Below are 25566 nucleotides of genomic sequence, written 5' to 3'. Positions count from 1 at the left end.
CCCCACGAACAGGCATTCCATTCACTTACTGACAACGCTTCCGCCCATCCATACCCACGCGGAATTCCCCAATGCAGACGCGCGACAGATACACGTTTCCTTTGAATTAGAGACCCAAACGGAGCTAACACGGCGAGCACTGGGGGCGGGGAACGCGTCTGGATTAATTTAGGAGCCACTTCGAGAAGTCGATAGTCGCCTTCAAGAGCGCAAACTGAGATTTACGCGAGGGGGATCCTCCGCCCTGGCAGGCAAGCAAACGCGGGTTGAAAGCGCAGCGTTTCTCACGTTCTTAAAGTAGGATGGAGTCCGGCGAAGGTTTAACCGTCGGGGAAAGATGGTAAGTGATTTCTCAGCCATCCAGGTTATTCTCAGTGGTAACTGGATGCCTGAGAATCTCCAGAGACCGTACAATTTGGGGTGGACACCTTTGAATGATGTAGGAGTAGGAATGCAAAACTACAGGAACCAGAAATACCGGTCAGGTGACCTTGAGGACACAGGTAAACCTCCAAGTGCTTCAATGGTGCTCTAAAAGGATGCAAATGACCAGCTTTCTGCAAGGAGTGTCAATCCTTCAATTCCCCACCATCCAGTCAGAACTGGAGAAGCTTCTTGGACGAGAAGCGAAAGGTCTTCAAAAGGAAAAAAAATAAACCCAAGAAAGTCCAGATGTCTCCTAAAAAAAGTACCTTTGGGACAACCACGCAGGGGCAAGAATCACTTCCAAAATGAGCTGCGCTCGGGGGTCCTCTGTCTTGGGGGAGCTAGGGCTTCTTTTGCCCGGTTCAGGGAGTGGGGCCGGCAAGAAGTAGCCTCCCCTCCTTCCAAAATAACAGTAGCAAGAAGCCAAAAGCCGCACAGATGGTTTTTTGCCTTTTACGCACGGCTTTGCCTCCCTCCCTCCCACCCACCCACTCCCCAAGGCGCGGGAGGTCTCGGGTGGCCCTTTTTTTCCAGCCCCAGATTGCGTGGCGGGACTTTTTTTTTTTTTTGAGTGGAAACGCCCTGTCCAAACTCCGCCGGGCCGGGATTGAAACTCCCAGTTTTTTTGGGGGGGGGGTGTTCCTCCCCTCTCCCGCCGACTAAGCCGTCTTCCCGAGATTCCCATCCCTGCCAGTGGGGGAAGAGGCACGGGACGCCCACTCCACCCCACGCGAAATCCGCAGCGCCTTCTCTCTTTCGCAGGTCGTGTGGGGGCGATTCACACTGCTTTTTTCCTCTGCTTTTTTCCTTCGCGCGTAAAAACGCGCCGGTGGAGACCCTTCCTCACTGCTCTCCCCTTATCTCTCTCTCTCTCCCTCCCCACTCCCTCCTGTCCCCCCACGCCCTCCCCTTCCTGCAGATAGAAGCCTCCCTCACTATGGACTGTAACTGCGTCTCCGATCTGCTGCTGACCTCTCCAGTGCCGGCTCTCTGGACACCAGGTAATACGGACCCCTCGGGCTTTGAGATAGGACCGAAGGCCCCCTCCTTCCCCCGGCCCTGTGCGGTGGGGGTTAAATCCGGGAGCCGAGGACTCAGCGATGGGCAATGGGCTCTTGGGTCCCGGAATCAACCTGGGGGTGGGGGAGGCTTCGAGCCCTTAGTCCCTGCCTGGCTTGCCTCCTTCTCCTTTAGCCATATCTGTCGCCCGGACTTTGGCGATCATTTATTTATTTAGTATTTATTTATTGGACTTTTATGCCACCCCGCTCTGACTCAGGACGGCTTACAACATATAATAAAACAATATATAACATTTTAAATCCAATTAATTAAATTTAAAATCTAAAAAAACCCTCAAACCATATAAACAGTCATTCCATTCGATCAACTTTCTTTCAATGCATTCATTGGCCAGAGGGCAAGAATCTAGTGGTCCCCAGCCTGGTGGCATAAATGAATCTTAAGACTCTTGCGGAAGGCCGGAAGGCTGTATGAATCTTGGGGGGGGGGGGGGGCTGATTCCAGAGGGCCGGGCCCCCCACAGAGAAGGCTCTTCCCCTAGGCCCGGCCAAACAATATTGTATAGTTGATGGGACCTGGAGAAGGCCGATTCTGTAGGACCTGACCGGTCGCTGGGATTTATGTGGCAGAAGGCGGTCCCGCAGGTTTTCTGGCAAGGTTGCCATTTTGGCCAACTTATTTTGATCAACCTGTGCCTGGCTTACCAGCGGGAAGTCTAAGCTTCCAACACACCCTGGCTGGTTTCACACAGCACACTTAACTCATATTATTGAATGAACTCCTAAACTGGGCCAGCATAAAACCCTCAACTGGTAACCAAAAGGTTTGGCTTCATAAATTGCTAACCAAGGGCTCATAGAAGCCAACATGGTTCAAAGTAAACCCAAGTTAGAAAGTTTAGCAAGGGCAACTCCATTTGGCTAAGCATGTGGCTTGAACCTGGGGTAGGCCACTGTCCTAGATACAGGTAGCCCTCAACTCACAACATTTAGTGACTGTTATCTATAAACAAGTCCTCGGGTTACGACCACAATTAACCCCAATTTTTTTTTAAAAAAAACAAATTATTTAAAAAACCCCAAACATATAAAAACACACAAACATAAAAATAAAATATACATATCCGGGGTGCTTTGCATCCTGATTTTCGTCAGAAGCACATGCGGAGTTTTATAACTTTTTACATCGAATTCCTGGCGACTGATTCATATTTACGACGGCTGCTGTGTCCTAGGGTCACAAGGTCCCCTTTTGCCACTTTCTGAGAAGCCAAGTCAATGGGGGAGCCTGCTTCACTTAATAACCAGGTTTCTCACTTAGCAACTGCAGAGATTCACTCAACGAACGTGGCAAGAAAAGTTGTGAAATGGGGTTAAACTCACTTAACAAGGGTTTCACTTAGCAACAGAAATTTTGGGCTTAATTGTGGTTGTAACTCAAGGACTACCTGTACCAGATGAAAAACTGGTGGAGCTTGTTTGACCATGATTGTCCCCTTCATATTCTCTTCCTGCAAGGATTCTGCACTTGGGTTCATGTCCATTAAGCATGAAATTTGATTTGGCTTGGTTTCCCCAATACCTACCTACGTACCTATTTATTTATTAGATTTGTATGCCACCCGTCTCCGAAGACTCGGGGCAGCTAACAACAATAAAAAGACAATGTAAACAAATCTAATATTAAAAATAATCTAAAAAACCCCAATTTAAAGAACCACTCATACATACAAGAATACCATGTACAACATACCTACCTACCTACCTACCTACATGCATTCATACTTACATACATACATACATACATACATACATACATACACACACTGCTCAAAAAAATAAAGGGAACACTCAAATAACACGTCCTAGACCTGAATGAATGAAATATTCTCATTGAACACTTTGTTCTGTACAAAACTGAATGTGCACAACCGCAGGTGAAATTGATTGTCAATCAGCGTTGCTTCCTAAGTGGACAGTTTGTTTTCACAGAAGTTTGATTTACTTGGAGTTGTATTGTGTTGTTTAAGTGTTCCGTTTATTTTTTTGAGCAGTGTATATTTAATATGCCACCCAATCTTTGAGGACTTATGCTACATCCTAAATCAGAGGTCTTCAAACTTGGCAACTTTAAGACTTGTGGACTACAACTCCCAGAATTCTCCAGCCAGCTATGCTTTCTGTAAATTTAGATTGCAAGCTTTCCATCCTGAAAGACGAATTGGCAAGCGTTTCTTAGTAAGTGATAAATGTTTTCCTCCCAGTCAGCGTTAGCAAAGGGAGAACATCTTCCAGGCAGAAAATTGAGGGTTTTTCTGATGTGCACATCTTAAGACTTTTCTCTCTCTCTGCCTGGGTTCACTCAATTAACCTATGGTTAATTTAATCATGGTTTAAGGTACTCAATTAACCCTCTTTTCTGAGTTTGCCATGCATTGCACACTGTTTGATTCCGACAACACGTGCAACTTGGTTACTGAATTAACTCCCTTTCTGTTTCTATGATGTCCTGGATCATATATTAATAACACTGTCTGAAGTCACACCACATACTAAGTCATTGTCCTCCTCAAAGAAACCCAAAATTCCAAGTTTCAAGCTAACTAAGTGCTAGCATTTTGTAAGATTGCAGCAGCAGGAGTTTCAACTGATCTGGTTATATGTGTTGCCTGAAACACCCACAGACCCAGAAAACTATCTATCAAGTATGGTATTAAACTAGATGAAATATTGTTATTAATAATGATGCAATCAAAAGGTACTCCCTGATACCTGCCATATTTTTCTTAAATTGTCATCATGAAATTGAGAATGCAAAATTGTGTTTTGGGATTTCAGGCTTGAATATTAAAAAGAATGATTGCATAAATATAAAATCTATTTTGTCATACATTTATACATGTGAACACACATGTTTTGGAACACTTGGCATTTCTTAATATTTTTAGGAAGGAAATATGAAACCAGGCCAGCTATCAGTTTTCTCCATAACATCCAAACCCGCATGCTAAATCTTCAAATGCCACTCTTTTTGCACGTCACTATTTTAAAACATCAAATATAAAATACTGGTGCATTCAGTCCTGTTGTTTTCAAGGACCAACTTGTATAATAACTAAATGTACAACATTTACGTTATAAACATAACCTAAACCCCACCCTGCAGTTCTTATTTGCTGATTTAAAAGATAAGTTTTTGGAAGGTTTTAAGCATAAAACTTGTCAGGAAAGACTTAATGAACTCAATCTGTATAGTCTGGAGGACAGAAGGGAAAGGGGGGACATGATCAAAACATTTAAATATGTTAAAGGTTAAATAAGGTTCAGAAGTGTTTTTAATAGGAAAGTGAACACAAAAACAAGGGGGCACAATCTGAGGTTAGTTGGGGGAAAGATCAGAAGCAACGTGAGAAAATATTATTTGACTGAAAGACTAGTAGATGCTTGGAACAAACTTCCAGCAGATGTGGCTGGTAAATCCACAGTAACTGAATTTAAACATGCCTGGAATAAACACAGATCTATCCTAAGACAAAATACAGGGCAGACTAGATGGACCATGAGGTCTTTGTCTGCCCTCAATCTTCTATGTTTCTATAGGCCTTACTTTTCTTCACCAAAATTAAAGCATGTCCAGGCAAAGGTAGCAACTAAACCAATATAAATAATAAGAAAAAGTCAGCAGACACGCTCAGAAAAGGCATTACAGTACTTTCTTTTCTAACGCAGCAAAACAAAGTCATCTCTTTCTACAATTTTAGTAAGTATTAAAAAAAAATTTTTTTCAAGTGCATAAGCTTCCTGTCCCTATCGGCCTGCCCTATTGTCCTCTTTTATCATTACTTTTTTACTTACGTTATGTGTTTTTTACAAACTACTATCCTGTACATATTTGACAAATAAATAAATAAATAAATAAATATAAAATAAATTTTTAAAAAGTAAAGAAACCTGATATTATATTGGCAGTATAATCTCTCCCATGCTGGAGGAAACCTAGGCACGGTGACATTTTAAAAAGTTGATTGGGGTGAAGGTGGGGGGAAAAATTACAAATTTGGTGCCCGAGATGGCTGTTGAATAGATGCCAGGCAGCTACTGAGAATTATTTCTTTAAAATATTTCTCTGCCACGCTTTGCTTTCTCGGACTTGACAATAAAGAATTCTTTATGGAGCATTTGGAGCATGTGCACCAAAGACAAATTCCTTGTGTGTGCAATCATAATTGACCAATAAAGAATTTTATTCTATTCATGTAGAATAAAATTGTCAAAATTGACATTTGAAGATGTCAAAGGCACATATCCCCTATCCAGTTCAAAATATTTTAACATTTCTGGGAACATTTCTGGCAAATAGACAATTGTGGAGGCGATTCCAGCTCGATTGCCAATCAATAAATAAATATAAACAAATAAATAAAATTGGCAAGCCCATCCCGGTGCAGAACGAGAGAAGGAAAAGCGAAGCTCAGACTTGGCGAGAAATTGTCATTGGTGCCCTTGCTGATTGCGCTGTTGCCGTCTGCCAGTTAGCAATAGACAAACATTTCCCACTCCCTCCTTCCAAACAGCTATTAATTGCACCCTTTCCCTCCAAGCGGTGGCTCCCCCAGGAATCTAGATAGCTGTGAAGTTGATAGCTCCAAGCTGAAAGCTGGGGGCAATTGCGACAATCAAAGGGAGCTGTTTTTAACCCCGGGGCTGCCTTTCCCTCGCTTGGCCTCGGAGGAGCCGGTCCTGTATGTTTCATTAGCCAGCTGCTTCAATCTATTTTTTTTTTTTTTGCCTTCCCCCTCGCGAAGGCTGAAATAATAGCAAGATCCTCAAAAGAAGGCTTGTGTTGAAATAGGGAGAAGTGGGTTCACTTGGTTTCCACTTGGACGAGGAGGTCTGCTGAATAAGAAGTCAAAATGTCAGCCACAACCACAGCATGGAAGACCTGCCTGTCAGGCTCAAAAGATGCATTAAGTTGCAGTTCAGAAGATTTATTGTTCGAGCCTTTACACAAGAATCGAGTCCGCTAAGGTTCAGTACTAGATTGGCGCCAGATAAGGGGCAGCGGAATTCAGGAGAGGTTGGATTTGTTTGTGGCAATGTAAGGATTCTAGGCTTATGACTTGCTTAACTCCGCCATCAGTTCTTCTCCCACACTGTCCTCCATGTTAAAAAAAAGTGTGGGGGCGGGTTGACTTCCCCCCCCCAACCCTTCCTGCCCATGCTCTCCTTGGCACATTATTTAATATTTCTAGAATTAGAAGAAAAAATAACCCTCTTCTCTTGTTTAGCCACCCTGAGTCCTTCAGGATTGGGAAGCATAGAAGTCGAATTAAATAAATGTGTGTTTCTGTGTGTATGTGTGTGTGTGCAGAAGCAAAAACATGCTGGGACTGCGCGCATAGCATGCATGCACACAACAGAACTGAAGCGAATGGGAATCCGCCCCTGCCTCGGTTATGTAGGGTCGTAAGTGCTTGCACTTAGTTGCTTTGTGTTCCTTGAAACATATGCTCTGTAGTCCCCCGGGGAATACAGTTAGTCCTCAATTTACAACAGTTCTTTTAGTGACTGTTCAGAGAGACAGCGGTACTGAAAAAAAGTGAATTATGACTGTTTTTCATACTTACAACTATTGCAGCATCCCCGTGGTCACATAATAATAATAATAATAATAATAATAATAATAATAATAATAATAATAACAACAACAATAATTTATTAGATATGTATGTCGCCCCTCTCCGCAGACTCGGGGCGGCTCACAACAAAAATAAAACAGTGTACAATAAACAAATCTAATATTTAAAAGAAAATATCTAAAAACCCATTATTTTAAAAACATACAACACAAGCATACCATACATAAAACTATATAAGCCTGGGGGAAATGTCTCAATTCCCCCATGCCTCCCCCATGATCAAAATTCAGCCATTTGGCAACTGGTTCATATTTATGACGGTCACAGTGTTCCAGGGTCACATGATCCCGTTTTGCGACCCTCTGACAATCAAAATCAATGGGGAAGCCCAGATTCATTTAACTGAGCAGTTGATGCATGGAACTCACTACCGGACTCTGTGGTATCATCACCTAACCCCCAAAACTTTACCCTCAGACTATCCACTATTGACCTCTCCTGATTGCTAAGATATCAGTAAGGGGGGTGCATAAGTGTCCCCTGTCCGTCCCCTGTCCTAATGTTTCTTTTATTTTTTAGTAGTACCATGCATATCAATATCTATATATTATTATATCTATATTATATCTAATATTTCTTCTTATTTTTTTCTTCTTACTAGTATCATGTGTATGAATATTATTATATCTTTGCATACCTCCAAAATGTACTTGACAAAACAAACAAATAAATAAATAAACATCCATGTTACTAACTTAACAACAGCCGCGATTCACTTAGCAAGGAAGGTCGTAAAATTGTGCAAAATTCACTTAACAACTGTCTTGCTTAACAACAGAAATTTGAGGCTCAATCGTTGTCGTAGGTTGAGGAATATTTGTATTGGTTTCACTTGCTGATCAATTTGCAGAAGTGGATTACTTGACATGAAATTTAAATCAAGGCCACTTTGGGTTTAACTAACTCAAACAATTTGTGATTTTTTTTAAAAAAAGGCACAGAACAAATTAGTTCTTGTTAAAGCCAATGGATCTCGATATTTACGGTTAATTAAGACAAAACTTACTAAATAAAATCAAGTGTGATTAAATAGAAAAGAGCAGGGTTTCTCAGCCTTAGAATGGATGATGGGAAATTCAACTCCCAGAATTCCAATTGCAAATATCTTTGTTTTTTAAAAAGTGCACAGCATGTTGAAGTTAGCATCCAAATTTTGATTTATGGAGGCCACAGTAAGTTAAAGATTATTTGTCCACTGCAGTTGCCAAGCAAAATAATGGACATATTGATAAAGATTCCATGGTTGGGCTATACAGTATACTGTTCTAGACTTGATTTGTGTAGAGGCAAAAAAATCTTGACTGCTTAGCTGCATAGCTAGAGGTATAACAAGCAGGAAGAGGGAGATTGTGATCCCTCTGTATAGAGGGTGAGACCACATTTGGAATACAGTACTATGTTCAGTTCTGGAGACCTCACCTACAAAAATATATTGATAAAATTGAACGGGTCCAAAGACGGGCTGCAAGAATGGTGGAAGGTCTTCAGCATAAAACGTATCAGGAAAGACCTCATGAACTCCATCTGTATAGTCTGGAGGACAGAAGGGAAAGGGGGGACATGATCGAAGCATTTAAATAGGTGAAAGGGTTAAATAAGGCTCAGGAAGGAAGTGTTTTTAATAGGAAAGTGAACACAAGAACAAGGGGGCACAATTTGAGGTTAGTTGGGGGAAAGATCAGAAGCAATGTGAGAAAATATTATCTGATTGAAAGAGTAGTAGATGCTTGGAACAAACTTCCAGCAGAGGGGGTTGGTAAATCCACAGTAACTGAATTTAAACCTGCCTGGGATCAACATAGATCCACCCTAAGATAAAATACAGGAAATAGTATAAGGGCAGACTGGATGAGGTCTTTTTCTGCCATCAATCTTCTATTTTTCTATGTTTCTATCCAAATTTCGGGAGTGAGTTGATGGGAAATGGAAGGAAGAACAGCTCAGAACTTAATTAAGCCATTTATGCATCCTGCAGCAGCTGCAGAAATAGTGGCTTTTTCTCCCTCAGGGATCATGAAGAAAGGAGCCCAAAATAAAACAGCTGATATCATTACATTTTTATGCAACACTATTGCTAGATTTGGAATATTGGTATACAGTAGATGTATTCAAAAAGGCTGATCTAGGGTTAGAATAACAAAGTTGGAAGGGAGCTTCGAGGTCTTCTAGTCCAACCCCCTGCTCAAGTAGGATGCCATTTCAGACAAATGTCTGTCCAATCTCTTCTTTAAAACTATCATTGTTGGAATTTTACAACTTCTAGTGGCAAGTTGTTCCACTGATTAATTGTTCTAACAGTCAGAAAAAATTCTTCTTAGTTCTAAGTTTATTTATTTATTTATTGGATTTGTATGCCGCCCCTCTCCGGAGACTCGGGGCGGCTAACAGCAATAATAAGACAGTGTATAACAATAATCCAATACTAAAAGCAATTAAAACCCATTATAATAAAAAACCAAACTTACATACAGACATACCATGCATAAAATTGTAAAGGCCTAGGGGGAAAGGGTATCTCAATTCCCCCATGCCTGGCGGCAGAGGTGGGTTTTAAGTAGCTTACGAAAGGCAAGGAGGGTGGGGGCAATTCTAATCTCTGGGGGGAGTTGGTTCCAGAGGGCCGGGGCCGCCACAGAGAAGGCTCTTCCCCTGGATCCCGCCAAACGGCATTGTTTAGTTGACGGGACCCGGAGAAGACCCACTCTGTGGGACCTAACTGGTCGCTGGGATTCGTGCGGCAGAAGGCGGTCCCTGAGATAATCTGGTCCGGTGCCATGAAGGGCTTTATAGGTCATAACCAACACTTTGAATTGTGACCGGAAACTGATCGGCAACCAATGCAGACTGCGGAGTGTTGGTGTAACATGGGCATATTTGGAAAAGGCCATGATTGCTCTCGCAGCTGCATTCTGCACAATCTGAAGTTTCTGAACACTTTTCAAAGGTAGCCCCATGTAGAGGGTTGCTTCTCTCCTTGGTTAGTTTCCACCCATTGCTCTTTTTGTTCTACTTTCAGGTGCTTTGGAGAATAGCTTGACTCATTTTTTGTGGCAATCCCTGAAATATTGACATGACTGCTGTCATGTCTCCCCGGTCCTTCTGTTTATTAAACTAGAAACCCCCCAATTCCTGCAACCATTCTGAGAATGTTTAAGCCTCCAGTCCCCTATCATCTCTGCACTCTTTCTAGAAACTGAACTTCTTTGTTTATATCACGGCAACAAAAATTGGATGCCATATTCCACGTGTGGTCTTACCAAGGCATTATAAAATAGTATTAACCCTTCACATGATCTTGAGTCTTCCTCTCTATTAATGCAGCCTAGGACTGTGTTGGCCACTGCCACACATTACTGGCTCATGTTTAAGTGATGGTCCATTATTGACTCCAAGATCCTTCTCCCAGTTACTACTACTTTTTTTAAAAAAATAATGTTCTTATTGTTTTTCATAAGCAAACAAGACAAACAACATTCAACATTAAGGGAGCTACCATTGCTCCGCTTATCATAGAAGTCTAACTAGTACATTAAAAAAAGTCTAACTATAATCAGATCAATACAGAAATATAACACACACATTCTATGCTCTTGTTAAATTTAACTCTATTATCTTTATGTTATAATTCATATAGCTCAAATAAATTCTCTTATTTATCAAATATCAAGGTGCTTAAACTAGCAATAAAATATAAAAAATAATGCATTAAAATTTATAATATTGCAAAAATACTCTATCTTTATACTATTTTTAATCTATTACGTTATATCTATTATTATCATGTTATAAAATAATTAAAATTCACTTATTCCATACAACTAAAAAAAACCTTATCCTTTTAGTTTCTAAATATTCTTTCACATGTATATTCAGTTTAATGAAATCAAATGTTTATAAATTCATACTTATATAATTTTAAAACTATTTTTAAAGTACCACCATTCATATACTTTATCCCATACTGTATTTTATAAAATTCCGTTTCAGCTTGATTGTTTAAGCGTTTTGTCATCATGTCTAATTCTGCACATTCCATGATTTTTTAAAATACTTCTACTTACTACTACTTTTAACCAGGTACCGCCAAATTCTATACCTGTGCATTTGGTTTTTCTGGCCTAAATTTCAATAAAACCTCCTCTTTTCCGGTGTTAGATAAGGCCCTGCCTAAGAAAAGTATTAAGGGCTTCATCATAGTCTCTTTAACTTGTTCAAATTCTAATTCAATGGACAACAAATAATTATTTTTAAAAAATTAATGTTCATCTGGACCAAATAAAATACAGATTTTCTCAAGGTGCCATTGCACCCACAAGGCCCAGCGCTCCCCAAAATCTTACCTTTGGACGGTGTTGCCTGAGGGGGCTTCAGGTCCCACGAGACCCTCATTCTTGAAGAAGGTTCAGGGAATTTACATTATTTTTTGTTATTTATATCCCGCCTTTGTTATTTTGAAAAAATAACTCAAGACATATTCAGCACCTCCTATTTTTTTCCTCACAACAACCTTGTGAGGTGGGTTAATCTAAAAGGGAGGAACAGGCCTAAAGTCACTCATGTGGCTTTCAGGCCTAAGGCGGGACTAGAACTCAAGAGTTTCCTGGTGATTGGCTCAAAAAGCCCCAACCAGCTTTCATGCCTAAGGTGAGACTAGAACTCAGCTTTTCCTCATGATTGGGTAACGCCCAGACACCCAACTGGCATTCATACCTAAGGCGGGACTAGAAGTCAGAGTTCCCTGGTGATTGGCTCAAAAACACCCAACCAGCTTTCATGCCTAAGGTGAACTCAGCTTTTCCTCATGATTGGGTGACACCCAAACACCCAACTGGCATTCATACCTAAGGCGGGACTAGAAGTCAGAGTTTCCTGGTGATTGGCTCAAAAACACCCAAACAGCTTTCATGTCTAAGGTGAGACTAGAACACATCTTTTCCTTATGATTGGGTGACGCCCAGACACCCAACTGGCATTCATACCTAAGGCGGGACTAGAAGTAGAAACATAGAAACATAGAAACATAGAAGACTGACGGCAGAAAAAAGGATCTACTACTCTTTCAGTAAAATAATACTGAAAGAGTAGTAGATCCTTGGAACAAACTTCCAGCAGACGTGGTTGGTAAATCCACAGTAACCGAATTTAAACATGCCTGGGATAAACATATATCCATTGTAAGATAAAATACAGGAAGTCAGAGTTTCCTGGTGATTGGCTCAAAAACACCCAACCAGCTTTCACCTTTTCCTCATAATTGGCTCAGAGTTACCCAGCTGGCTTTTATGGCTGAGGTAGAACTGGAATTCACTTTCTCCTGGTCTGATGCATAAACATGCCTTAACCAGAATGCTCTTCCGTGGCCTCTGCCATCTCCCAAACCCACACGAAAGCACTCCTTGTTCTCACAGATATTTGCAGTGTCTGGAGGCCACATGAGCGCTGACCCAATTCTTGCGCGGCCTCCACAGCCTCCAAAATTTTGTTCAAAAACAAATGCATGCTTTCAAAAATAGTTCTTGTCAGGTTTTGGAGAGCACTGGTGTGGCATATAAATTTAAGAAACGAATAGATAAAAATACAATCTCCAGGGCAGGAAGCAAGAGCATGTCTGGGAAACTTTATGGTTGCCTCCACATCAGGTTTTATTGGAAAAATCACAGTGGCTTGTTATATTGCAAATATTCCCCACAAGAAGGTTCTGAAGTCAAAACGTTAGGATATATGAGATCTAATCAGGTTTTTTTTATGTTATGAACATTACATTTTTCTTCGTCTATCCTAAAAAAATCCTTTGTGTGATTGCTGTGTGTGTGTTAAGGCGAAACCTTAGGCCTTGCTCTTTATTGAATATTGGTTTCCTGGCCTTTCCATGAAATGCCAGCTTTGATTTAAAAATAAAACTGGGCTGGCGGCCATTATTTTAAAAATGGAGATTGTGAGGTAACAGTGGCTGCAGGATTGTTATAGCTACTTCTCATTTTCAGTAACTGGGCTGATTAAAATAGGTTAGCGTGGGGACTTTCCTCTATGATAGGTAGTCCTTGGACATTTATTTGCTGGCTCTGCTGGCTGGGGAATTCTGGGAGTTGTAGTCCACGTTTCATAAAATTGTCAGTGTTAGGAAACCTTGCTTTTAGCGAGAAAGCAAAAAGAATTGAACAGGCCAACAATTGAACATGGCCGGCTAGGAAATTCTGGAAGAGAAGAGCAACCGGGATGATGAGGGGACTGGAGACTACAACATACAATGAATGGGTGCAGGATCTGGGTCTGGCTACTCTAGCGAAGAGAAGGACCAGGGGAGACATGATAGCAATGTTCCAATAGCCTTCCTTATAGGGGGTCCTCGACTTACAACAGTTCGCATAGGGGACACAATCTGAAGTTAGTTGGGGGAAAGATCAAAAGCAACATGAGAAAATATTATTTTACTGAAAGAGTAGTAGATCCTTGGAACAAACTTCCAGCAGACGTGGTTGGTAAATCCACAGTAACTGAATTTAAACATGCCTGGGATAAACATATATCAATTGTAAGATAAAATACAGGAAATAGTATAAGGGCAGACTAGATGGACCATGAGGTCTTTTTCTGCCGTCAGTCTTCTATGTTTCTATGTGATGGTTCAAAGTTACAACGGCACCCAAAAAAGTGACGTGCTTGGCTGTTTGACCACCTTTGAAGCATCCCTGTGATCGTGCGACCACCAAAATTCAGATGCTTGGCAACCAGCTCACATTTATGATGGTTGCAGTGTCCAGGAGTCATACCGTTATAACTTTGAACCATCACTATGCAAACTGTTGTAAATCGAGGACTGCCTATAAGGAAGGATGACACGTGGAAAGGATGGAAGGTAGACACTCAACTTACACATGAAGGGGGGGTGGTGTCCAGAAATGTTGAAATGTTGTATAAGACAGTGTTTCCCAACCGTGGCAAGTTGAAGTTATTTGGACTTTAACTCCCAGAATTCCCCTGCCAGCAAATGCTGGCTGGGGAATTCTGGGAGTTGAAGTCCAGTTATCTTCAAGTTGCCAAGGTTTGGAAACACTGGTATAAGAGGTCTTGATGGATCTAAGGTGAAAGTGCCTTGAAGTATTGCTACAACCACCAACCAATCTATTGAGTGCCTCAGTTGAGCGTTTAAAGCCATGTCAATGCTTCCCTCCTTGCTTGGTCTCTATAAGCAAAGTTTCCCAACCTTGGCAATAGAAATTTCAGAATTTCAAATTATCAAAGTTGGAAGGGACCTTGTAGGTCTTAGTCCAGTCCGCCTCGCCCAAGCAGGAGACCTACACCAGCCCTTCTGATGAACAAAGTCAAGGGGCATTCACTGAATGTTACTAACATCAATTGCAGGGATTCACTTAACGACGGAGCCAAGAAAGCTCGTTAAACAGGGCAAAACTCACTTAACAAACGTCTCGCCTTAAGAACGGAAAAGTCACGCTCAGTTGGGTCGTACGTCGAGGACACCCCGTATTTCTGCTCTGCCCACGGAGCCTCCACTGCCGGAGCTAGGCATTAAAACCCTAAGCAGTGTTGTGTGTGAGTGTGTGTGAGAGAGAGATTTCTCCAACTACAGTGGTACCTCTACCTAAGAATGCCTCTACTTACAAACTTTTCTAAATAAAGACCGGATGTTCAAGATTTTTTTGCCTCTTCTCAAGAACCATTTTCCATTTACAAACCCGAGCCTCCGAAAATGTAACCGGAAAAGGCAGGGAGAAGCCTCCGTGGGGCCTCTCTAGGAATCTCCTGGGAGGAAATAGGGCCAAAAAAGGCAGTGAGAAGCTTCCGTGGGGCCTCTCTAGGAATCTCCTGGGAGGAAATAGGGCCGAAAAAGGCAGTGGGAAGCTTCCATGGGTCCTCTCTAGGAATCTCCTGGGAGGAAACAGGGCCTCCACCCTCCCTTTGGTTTCCCCAGTCGCATGCCTTATTTGCTTTTACATTGATTCCTATGGGGAAAATTGCTTTTTCTTACAAACTTTTCTACTTAAGAACCTGGTCACGGAACGAATTAAGTTCATAAGTAGAGGGACCACTGTACCTCTCTGGAGGAAGCCCCATCTCACACTTGGCGAGCCGTGGCATTGGCATGATGTATAGAGGGGCCTTGGGGAAGGTGAATGCAATTTACTGCAGGGGTGCCAAAGGTGCGTTGTGTAACTGAAAAATCAAGGCATCGACCAGCAGTCCATTAGGCCTGTTAATGACAGATTCCTAGATAGAGACACAGATCGGAGGCCGCCAGCTTGACCTGGCCTGCACCAGGCGAGATCAGGTACCTTCTGCCTTGAAGGTTTGTCCTCTCCTGAGCTGGAGCCAGCTTTTTAGCGGTGATTAATGTGGAGGGAGGGTGGGAAGCGGAGTGGCGGAATTGGCTATCTCGGCACCCTAGGGAGGGCCTTTATTTAAACACTGGGTCAGGCGGTTATTAAAGCCCACGGTAGAATTAAGATTCAGGACGTTATTATCTGCACTCCTTAAAGCTGCCGAGGTGGAGGAACGTTGTATAATGGACCCGTTTCCTGCAAATACCAGCAGAGCGTGGAGGCACATAGGGAGATAGACAATTGCAACAACTCTAAAAGAGGACTCTTGTGTTATTTTGTGAACCTTTTAAAACCGAATCTCGGAACTACGTGGAATGGGAGCTTGTACGTCAATTAACTCTCCTGTAGAAAACCCAAGTTTGTCAGAACAAAGAATGTGCACGTATTCCCTTTCTCTCTTACACACCCACCCACCCAAACACACACACACACACACACACACACACGTTACTTGGAGAGCATAGAGTGCCTAGTTCTACTCAGCGAGTCTCAGTTCAGAGGGCTTTGTCTGATTCTATCCAGGTGTTTTCAGAAATAAATCCCGCGGATTTAAAAATTCCAAGTAGCTGCAAAATTGTAGCGGAGAAAGCGAGTGGAGGAAATCCATAGGCTAGCTCTGCCTAAATCTTTAATTCAAGTTTCCATTTTCTCTTCCTTCCACTATTATTTCTCTTTTTTTATATGATTCTTAAATTTGAAATGTTTTTCACAATGCTAATTTTCTTCTTTGTCTATATGTGGGTTTTTCCTCTTTTGTTAAAAAAAACCCCCACATTATACGATGTCTTTGGTGCTCTCTGAACTTGGATGGTTTTTTGTAGACATTTCGTTGCCCAACTAGGTTATGTCATCAATGCTAAAGAGAGCAGGGTTTGCTCTCTGAACAAACAGAGACAAACAAAAAGCAAACCCGTAACAGAGTCCGTAAGAAGTTGGGCGGCCTATAAATACATTACACAGTCGTAGACACTTGGGAAGTGTTCGACTTGTGATACCGTGATATGAAATCCAGCATATCTATCTATCTATCTATCTATCTATCTATCTATCTATCTATCTATCTATCTATCTATCTATCTATCTATCTATCTATCTATTAGATTTGTATGCCGCCCCTCTCCGTAGACTCGGGGCGGCTCACAACAATAACAAGAACAATGTAAAAAACAAATCTAATAATTTAAAAAACACTAAAAACCCCATTATTAAAAGCAAACACACACAAACATTCCATATCAATGTCATTTGGTGTGCATTACTGTTTTTTGTGAATGATGATAATAATAATAATAATAATAATAATAATAAGAATAATAGTAGTAGTCTTCGGAGAGGGGCGGCATACAAATCTAAATAATAAATAAATAAATAAAATAAGAAGAAGAAGACCAACAGCAGCAACAACAACAAAACAACAATAATAACAATAATTATAATAAATGTATTTTTATTGATACTTTAAAATAAAAATACAAAGTTCCATATCTAACTGAATAGTGTATTGTCTGGGCACACAGCTAATTATTACTTTTTTTCATGGGCAGGGTTTGCTTTTCCTGACTGGGCCTATAAACCCGAGTCGAGTCCTGGTTCTCGTCAGATCCAACTCTGGCATTTTATCCTGGAGTTGCTGCAGAAGGAAGAATACCAGAATGTCATTGCTTGGCAAGGAGATTACGGCGAGTTTGTCATCAAGGACCCAGATGAAGTGGCCCGGCTGTGGGGTATTCGTAAATGCAAGCCCCATATGAATTACGACAAGCTGAGCCGGGCTTTGAGGTGAGGCATGGGGGACAGGTGGGGGGAGAGAGATTTTGGCTCATTTTAGCATCTCGGGCAAATGGGTTCACTGCAATGTTTCTCAGCCTTGGCAACTTTGAAGAGCTGTGGACTTCAATTCCCAGAATTCTCCAGGCAGCATGGAATTCTGGGCGTTGAAGTCCACAGACCTTAAAATTGCTGCAGCTGGAAACACCGTTCTCAGGTGAGGAAGGGTACTACTAATGACCTATAAAGCCCTTCATGGCACTGGACCAGATTATCTCAGGGACCGCCTTCTGCTGCATGAATCCCAGCGACCAGTTAGGTCCCACAGAGTGGATCTTCTCCGGGTCCCGTCAACTAAACAATGCCGCTTGGCGGGACCCAGGGGAAGAGCCTTCTCTGTGGCGGCCCCGGCCCTCTGGAACCAACTCCCCCCAGAGATTAGAATTGCCCCCACTCTCCTTGCCTCTCGTAAGCTACTTAAAACCCACCTCTGCCATCAGGCATGGGGGAATTGAGATCCTCTTTCCCCCTAGGCCTTTACAATTCTATGCATGGTATGCATGTATGTTTGGTTTTTATATTAATGGGTTTTTAATCGTTTTTAGTATTAGATTACTATTGTACACTGTTTTATTGTTGCTGTTAGCCGCCCCGAGTCTCCAGAGAGGGGCGGCATACAAATCCAATAAATAAATAAATAAAATAATAAATAATGCTTGAGATTAGGTCTTCAAAGGCCCCATTTAGCCTGCAATATAAAAACGTGCACCCAGTTCTCATTAACAGTGGGATTCAGGATTCTACATGATTTGAAGTGCACCTAGTTTTGTGGAAAAACTCAGATTTCAGTGTATGGCGTAACACCTGAAAATCCTGGTTAAGGATAGTTCAAACGCACAACAATGGAAAAATGAATACGGTAGATCCCTACAGAGGAAAGTGTTATTTTAGAAAAATATTAGAAGGTGCTGAGATGGATAGATTAACATTTAAAATAAAAGTTAATGGAGAAACAGTACTTTTTAACATGGGATGTGTTTCACCGATGGCTAACTAACAGAAAGAGAGGTTAGAAGCTAAAAAGATTAAAAAGATAATTTAAAAAAACTGTATTGAACATTTTGCAGGATGGATAAACTAATTGTATTATAACTTTGTGATTAGTATCGACATGTTTATTGTGATTATTATTCTGATTATTGTTGTATTTCTACTTAAAACTAACTGTGCCCAGACAACATGCTGTTCAGATAGATACGGAATCCGGTAAGGATAAAATCTAAATCCTGGTAAGGATATAGAGCATAATAAGGTCGAATTAGAGTCCAGATTCACTTCACAATCGCCTTACTAACATAACAACTTCACTGATTCACTTAACAACCATGGCAAGAAAGTCATAAAATGGGACAAAATTTGTTTAATGATCTCACTTAGCAACAAAAATTTGAGGCTCAATTTTTGTCATAAATCAAGGACTACCTGTAATGGTTATGGTCTTATTTGAGATCAAAATTTTCAATCATACAGAGTTGCTACCCACAGAATATTAAGCATATGACCAGGGGAAGAAAAACAGATTGATTTAATTTATCCCAAACTGTACACCTCTCCTCAAGAAAACAACCTGTTGAGAATGTACTGTCTTTCAAGATTTGTATGAGCAAACCCAAAATTATTTAAACTGGTTCCAACGTTTTAGTGTAGCACGAAAAATATAAATATTACATGGCTTGAGGCTTTCTTTTTCGGATAAAATACAGCAAAGAAGAGCAACTGGGAAAGTGATTGATTTGAGTCTCCGTAGTCTTAAATTTGCTTCTATAAAAACAAAGTTAATAAGAAAGGTTGGGATAATAATAATTTATGAACTTCTATGCTGTATCTCATGTATTCTAGGCAGCTTGCAATAATCGCAGAAAGAAATTATAAAAATGTAGCTGCACACCCAAAAATGCACTATATTAATGCCAACGTCCAGTGCTTGAATGTTAAACCTTTTTAAAAAAAAAAAAAATAGTGCTTTAACAAATGGACAGTAATTCATTTTCCAGCATAAAGATACCCCCCCCCCCAAAAAAAGTTTAGCTGGTGATTGCCATCTTCAAAAGCGGCAATTCTTTCTGTATGAAAGAATTGGCATTTTAAAGGGGTTTGCATAAGGCTCGTTCATCATCTCACTCCAAAGAAGCCGTAGACTATTATTATTATTTTTGCTTCGGAGAACAGTTGGCGTAGTTATAAGCACTTTTGATTAATTAAGCGGCCTACCAAAACTCTTATGATTAATTAGCAAAACTTCCGCGATGTAGCAGCAGCCCTGCCAAATATTCCTGTTATCTGTAATATCAGTTTATCATCTTGTCATGAACAGCAAATTCCTTCTCAGGTGTCAAAAAAAACAAAACCCAACACCCCTTAGCTTTCTTCTACCTCTTCAAAGTGCATGATAAAACTCATACAAGCTCCGCGGTTACCTTCTCCGTAATTGATCGACAGCAATATTTGTTATCGCTTATTAATTAACTGCTTCTCTCCGGCCGCTTGAGATTCCTCCTGCCTAATTAATATTTATGAGGAGCTAAGCGCTATTGACACTTCCTATTAACTCAGCCTGGGAATTTCAGCACTGCTTTTGCCCAGTAAATAAATTCTAAAGACGCCCTCGTAACCCCACAGGAAAAACTCAAAAGAGATGTGTTGCTAGCACAGACTATAAAGAGAAGTTGGTGGCAATACGCTGTATGGCTTGCTAGAGCAGTGTTTCCCAACCTTAGTAACTGGACTTCAACTCCCAGAATTCCCCAGCCAGCATTCACTGGCTGGGGAATTCTGGGAGTTGAAGTCCAAATATCTTCAAGTTGCCAAGGTTGGGAAACACTGTGCTAGAGGGTGCTTTTATTCAGAAATTGTGTTGATTTCTCCAAATATACCAGTAGGGGGCACTGACCTGAAAGAAAGAAAAAGTTCTGGATTTTTTATTTTTTTAAAATTATGTGGTTTAATGACCTTGGCAACTTGTAAGACTTGTGGACTTCAACTCCCAGAATTCCTCAGCCAGCTCTGGGATTGACCATTAAGAGTTATGTGTGGTTATGACTGTAAAGTCATTGATTGTTTTTTAAGATAGTGGGTTTTTAGTTATAGTTTTAACCATTGGATTTGTATTGTTTTATTGCTGTTGTGAGCCGGCCCGAGTCTTCGGAGAGGGGCAGCATACAAGTCTAATAAATTATTATTATTATTATTATTATTATTATTATTATTATTAATAATAATAATCAAGGTTGTAATCAGGGTTGAATATTTTGATTAGAGGGTGAGGGAAAGGGAAATGGTTATGAGTCTCCAATCGCTCCACAAGATGGGATGCCGAACCAGCTTTAGAAATTATTTTATTTATTTTTATTTATTTTATTTATTTATTTATTGGATTTGTATGCCGCCCCTCTCCGCAGACTTGGGGCGGTTAACAACAATGATAAAAACAGCATGTAGAAATCCAATTAATAAAACAACTAAAAACCCTTTCAAGACTCCAGATCAATTGCCTCGCATATTTTAAAATCTGCTGTTGGGCAATGCAGAATGAAGTTTCCCGAGTCTTAAGTTTTATTATTATTATTATTACCTCGCTTATTCATTAAGCCTGAAACTCAGTCAACTGAACATTTTAAAAAGTGTCACAAATACCACTGACTGGTGCTAATGATTGATAGGGGTTTGTTATTATTGTTGTTGTGGTTGTTATTATTATTATTATCATCATCATCATTATTACTACTACTTTTTCCTCTTCTTCTTCCTCTTTACTTCTTCCTCCTCCTCCTCCTCTTTCTCCTGTCTCCTGTCTCCTTTTCTCTTTCCTGATGGTGGCCAAGAAGAAAGTTAAATATTTTGGGTGGGGCTGTAATCTGAGGACTTCTGTTTTCCTTTTTTTCTCCCCTCCTAATTAAATGCAGGATGGATGCTGCAAAATAAGGAGAAGCCCACTGACTTATTCTAAGTACAGAACGAACTCGTTCTGAGGAAGCCACTCCCATCCAGCTCCTCCTTTGACGTACAGCATATTCCGCCATTACTTTTGAACTTGGGGATTGATATCCCGTCCAGGAATCGCTGACTCAGTAGTGTCAACCCCTAACCCCCAACATTTCTCCCTTAGACTATCCACGATTGACCTCTCCAGGTTCCTTAGAGGTCTGTAAGGGGTGTGCATAAGTGCACCAGGGTGCCTTCCGTCCCCTGTCCAATTGCCTCTCCTTATCTCTTATTTATTTATTCATTCATTCATTCATTCATTCATTCATTCATTCATTCATTCATTCATTCATTCATTTATTCGATTTTTATGCCGCCCTTCTCCTTAGACTCAGGGCGGCTTACAACATGTTAGCAATAGCACTTTTTAACAGAGCTAGGCTATTGCCCCCACAATCCGGGTCCTCATTTTACCCACCTCGGAAGGATGGAAGGCTGAGTCAACCTTGAGCCGGTGATGAGATTTGAACCGCTGACCTTCAGATCTACAGTCAGCTTCAGTGGCCTGCAGTACAGCACTCTACCTGCTGCGCCACCCCAGCTCTCTTTATCTCTTTATCTTTTCTTCCTTTCAAATATGTTCACCTATACTTTTATATCTTTTCTTCCATGCTTTTCTTTATTTACATTACTACGTATCTATTCTCTTCAATGTGTTTTATGTATTGGACTAAATAAATAAATAAAATAAAATAACTCAGCTTCGCCCCCTATTTTCTGCAGGTATTACTACAACAAGCGGATTCTCCACAAGACCAAAGGCAAACGCTTCACCTACAAGTTTAACTTCAGCAAAGTGGTTTTGGTGAATTACCCGCTCTTAGACATGGCTGCCAACTCGCCGTTTCTTCTGGCTCAGAACCCTTTCAACGGGAGCAACCACGGCGCCGACTGCACCCCACTGACCACTGAGGTAGGACAAGCGAGAGAGGGGAAAGAGAGCTAGAATTGTAAGGGTATGTGCGGAAGACCTCTTTGCTTTGCTCGGATCTCTCACTGGCCGGATTCGCTCTTTGCAGGCCTTGCAAAGCCTCTTCTCAAGCCCTCGCCTGGGGGATCCCTCCAGCCGCAGCCCCCTCTTCGAACGTCAGCCAGAACCGGAGAAGCTGAGGCTGGATGCGGCCTTCCCATTCTTGGGATCAGGTGAGCGTGGGTGTCTGGTTGGGTTTAGGTTGGGGAGCAAGAAACTAAAGGGCTTATATAGCGGCATCTTCCTTCCTTCCTTCCTTCCTTCCCTCCCTCCTTCCTCCCTCCGTCCTTCCTTCCCTCCCTCCTTCCTTCCTTTCCTTACACTTTTCTTTCGTACTTCCTTCTGTCTCAGTCTTTTCCACCCTCCCTTCCTTTTGTCTCTTACATTCTTTTCCAAATGAGATGAAATTCAATTCAATTCCATTCAATTCATTAGATTTGTATGCCGCCCCTCTCCGAAGACTCGGCGCGGCTCACAACAACAATAAAAACAATATTCCAGTGAAACAAATCTAATATTAAAAAGCACATAAAACCCTATCATATTTTTAAAAGCAAACAACATATACATACCCAAACATAAATATAAAAAAGCCTGGGGGAAAGTTGTCTCAACTCCCCCATGCCTTTGCTGTGTTTGTTATAAAATCTTGTGAGCTTATTTGTTTATTATTTATTTATCATTGATTGATTCATTGATTGATTCATTGATTGTATTCCATTTTTATGCTGCGTTCTCCTTAGACTCAGGGCGGCTTACAACATGTTAGCAATAGCACTTTTTTAACAGAGCCAGCCTATTGCCCCCACAATCCGGGTCCTCATTTGACCCACCTCGGAAGGATGGAAGGCTGAGTCAACCTTGAGCCGGTGATGAGATTTGAACCGCTGACCTACAGATCTTCAGTCAGCTTCAGTGGCCTGCAATACAGCACTCTACCTCCTGCGCCACCCCGGCTCATGAAATTGACCCTAAATTGTGATTTATAGCCTTCCCAGAAAGTTTGAACTTTCAAGCCGATAGATAATGTATTGTTCTTGCTGCTTACATTTACTTTGCTAAAGATTCATACATTTAAGCTTGTGTGAAATCAAATAAAAGAGAATGATATTTCAAGAAGTGGGTTTTGGGGAATTTTGGAAAAATACTGAAGCCTGTGCAGAGCACCGAAAATAGTAAGTAAGTAAGTAAGTAAGTAAGTAAGTAAGTAAGTAAGTAAGTAAGTAAGTAAGTAAGTAAGGAAGGAAGGGAAGGAAGGAAGGAAGGAAGGAAGGAAGGAAGGAAGGAAGGAAGGAAGGTAGTATCTAAGTATCTACTCACCTCTCTTTCCTTCTCTCTCAGGTATGGCTGGCTACACGAAGCCTCCTGGTTTGCTGACCCCATATGGCCGGAACGCCTCCTTTCCCGAATATCCTTGGAATTTTAACCCTTACCTGTCCAGCACTTTCCCCCTGAACAGCTCCAAGCTGCCCACCTCTCTCTATTCCCCTCACTTCTACCCCAACCCCTTTGTCTGGCTCCCTGGCCCAGCTCCCTACGCCCATTTCCCTCCTGGCCAACGAAAAACCCCGAGAGAACGACAGTCCTGGCAGGTAGCTCCATGCCCCGGCTCTGCCTCCCGACTCATAGCACAACCCTGCCCCTCCGTGGGGACGCCCACGGACCGAGCTCTCGCAATAAGGAATCGCTAGGCACCAGGCCCTCCAGCCCTTCCGGCGGCCGAGGGGGCTAAAGAGGACCCAGCGTCCGATTCCGAGTTGGAAATCACAGATTTGAGTGAATGCAGTTCGGGAAAACGAAGGCTGCGACTTCAGTCCCGACAGCCTGGAGACGTTAGAGAGCCAGGTGCCAAGTTACAAGCGGACGGAGGGGGAGCGGACGGCCAGACCAAGGCCCGGTCAGTTAGATGGGGAGGTGGGAGTCGGCCTGGCTGTAATCAAGCAAGGGAAGGCCCTGGCAAGCAGTTGAAAGCGAGCCCCGAGGAGCTGGATGGCCGGTCCTTCTCTCCCACTATCACCCCTGATTCGAAACCAAGGTTAAAGGAAACAACGAAGCCCACCCCTTCTGTGTCCACTCGATGTCTATTTTTATAGGAAAGTTCTATTCAAGGAATATACCGAGTCTTAACCCCTCCACTCGCCTTCCGTCGAGGCTGGAATTCTCCCCCGCTGGAATTATCAATGATGCCCCAAAACAGATCATCCCTTGGAAGACTGGGGTTGTTGGAGTATAGTGGTGGGTGAAAAGAGATCCCTAGATTCCACATGCCTGGCTGACCGATCTGGTTTCCTGGTCACAGCTTTTCTGGCCTTCTCAACCACCCACCCACCCCGCCGGTCAAATTTATTTCCTCCGAGGGGCTGCTCAGAGTTGAAAGCGCTGTTGCCACCACGGCCTGTCCCAGATCGATTAGCATGTTCATGGACTAGCCCAGTGATGGCGAACCTACCAATGCGAGCCGTTGCCCTAGCTCAGCTCCAATGTGCGGCCAGCTGATTTTTGGCTCGCACGGAGGCTCTGAGAGGGCGTTTTTAGGCTTCCAGAGAGCCACCAGGAGGATGGGAAAGGACGTTTTTACCCTCCCTCGGCTCCAGGGAAGCCTTTGGAGCCTGGGGAGGGCAAACATGATCCTACTGGGCCCACCAGAAGTTGGGAAACAGGCCAATTCCGTCCTCCAGAGGGCCTCCAGGGGGCCGGGGAAGCCTTTTTCGCCCTCCCCAGGGCATTGAATTATGGGTGTGGGCACTCGCACATGCACAGTAGCGCGCACACATGCTCTCTTAGCACCCAAGAAATAAAAGGTTCGCTATCCCTGGACTAGCCACTTCCACAGCAGCTACACACAAAAGGTCCCGATTCAAGAAAAAATCCCCATCGCAAAGGTAAAATGTGCAATAGCTTCTTTTTTTTTTAAAGGAAAATCTTGTCATGGTGACCTGTCCAGAGAATCAGTTAACTTGATTCTGGTGGCCGAGGGGAACACCCTCAAAGTTTCTCTAACTTCATCCAGCTTGGGTCCCCAGACATCTCCCAAGGGTGAACATCTACCCAAGGCCCGACCAGGATTTACCACCCCCAACTCACCACCTTTACAAAAAGGCCTTTAAGCTCTCCATAGACAACACGGCTCTTCTGCTCCTAAATCCATTGAAATTTCTCCCAGGCAACTTTGTTGACCACGAGTGCAGGGGGAATTTGCTGGCGAAACTACAATCTGGGTGGGGTGACTTAACTCCATTGTCTTTGCTTGCAGGTGTCTTTAACAATAATTTAAGACAGGTAGCTGCTCCCTTGGTTGCAGT

The 25566-nt window shown here is 42.1% G+C and overlaps 2 protein-coding genes across 2 annotated transcripts in view; one reads left to right on the top strand and one right to left on the bottom strand.

Annotated features, from left to right (window-relative positions):
• Positions 1-11709, bottom strand: part of CNFN (cornifelin) — a 131682-nt gene extending 119973 nt beyond the window's left edge. The window contains exon 1 of the mRNA XM_070763772.1: positions 11488-11709. The gene's annotated coding sequence lies outside the window, so the exon portion shown is untranslated. The remainder of the gene's footprint in view (positions 1-11487) is intronic.
• On the top strand, positions 1364-25527 carry ERFL (ETS repressor factor like). Its single transcript, XM_070764619.1, has 7 exons — positions 1364-1427; positions 17031-17265; positions 22018-22207; positions 22314-22437; positions 23606-23856; positions 23956-24161; positions 25518-25527. Exons 1-7 carry the CDS (start codon positions 1364-1366, stop codon positions 25525-25527), a joined length of 1080 nt encoding a protein of 359 aa, XP_070620720.1.
• The last annotated feature ends 39 nt before the right edge of the window (positions 25528-25566 follow it).

The sequence above is a fragment of the Erythrolamprus reginae genome, chromosome 11, assembly GCF_031021105.1.
Source record: "Erythrolamprus reginae isolate rEryReg1 chromosome 11, rEryReg1.hap1, whole genome shotgun sequence".
NCBI lineage: Eukaryota > Metazoa > Chordata > Lepidosauria > Squamata > Dipsadidae > Erythrolamprus > Erythrolamprus reginae.
Note: the sequence above shows the minus strand (reverse complement) of the source record. Positions and strands in the feature narration are given on the sequence as shown.

Excerpts from the sequence above, each read along its gene's own strand:
- ERFL (XM_070764619.1), top strand. The coding sequence starts at position 1,364 with ATGGACTGTAACTGCGTCTCCGATCTGCTGCTGACCTCTCCAGTGCCG. Across the intron at positions 17,266-22,017 it reads AAGCTGAGCCGGGCTTTGAG|GTATTACTACAACAAGCGGA; the intron begins GTGAGGCATGGG and ends TATTTTCTGCAG. Across the intron at positions 22,208-22,313 it reads GCACCCCACTGACCACTGAG|GCCTTGCAAAGCCTCTTCTC; the intron begins GTAGGACAAGCG and ends CGCTCTTTGCAG.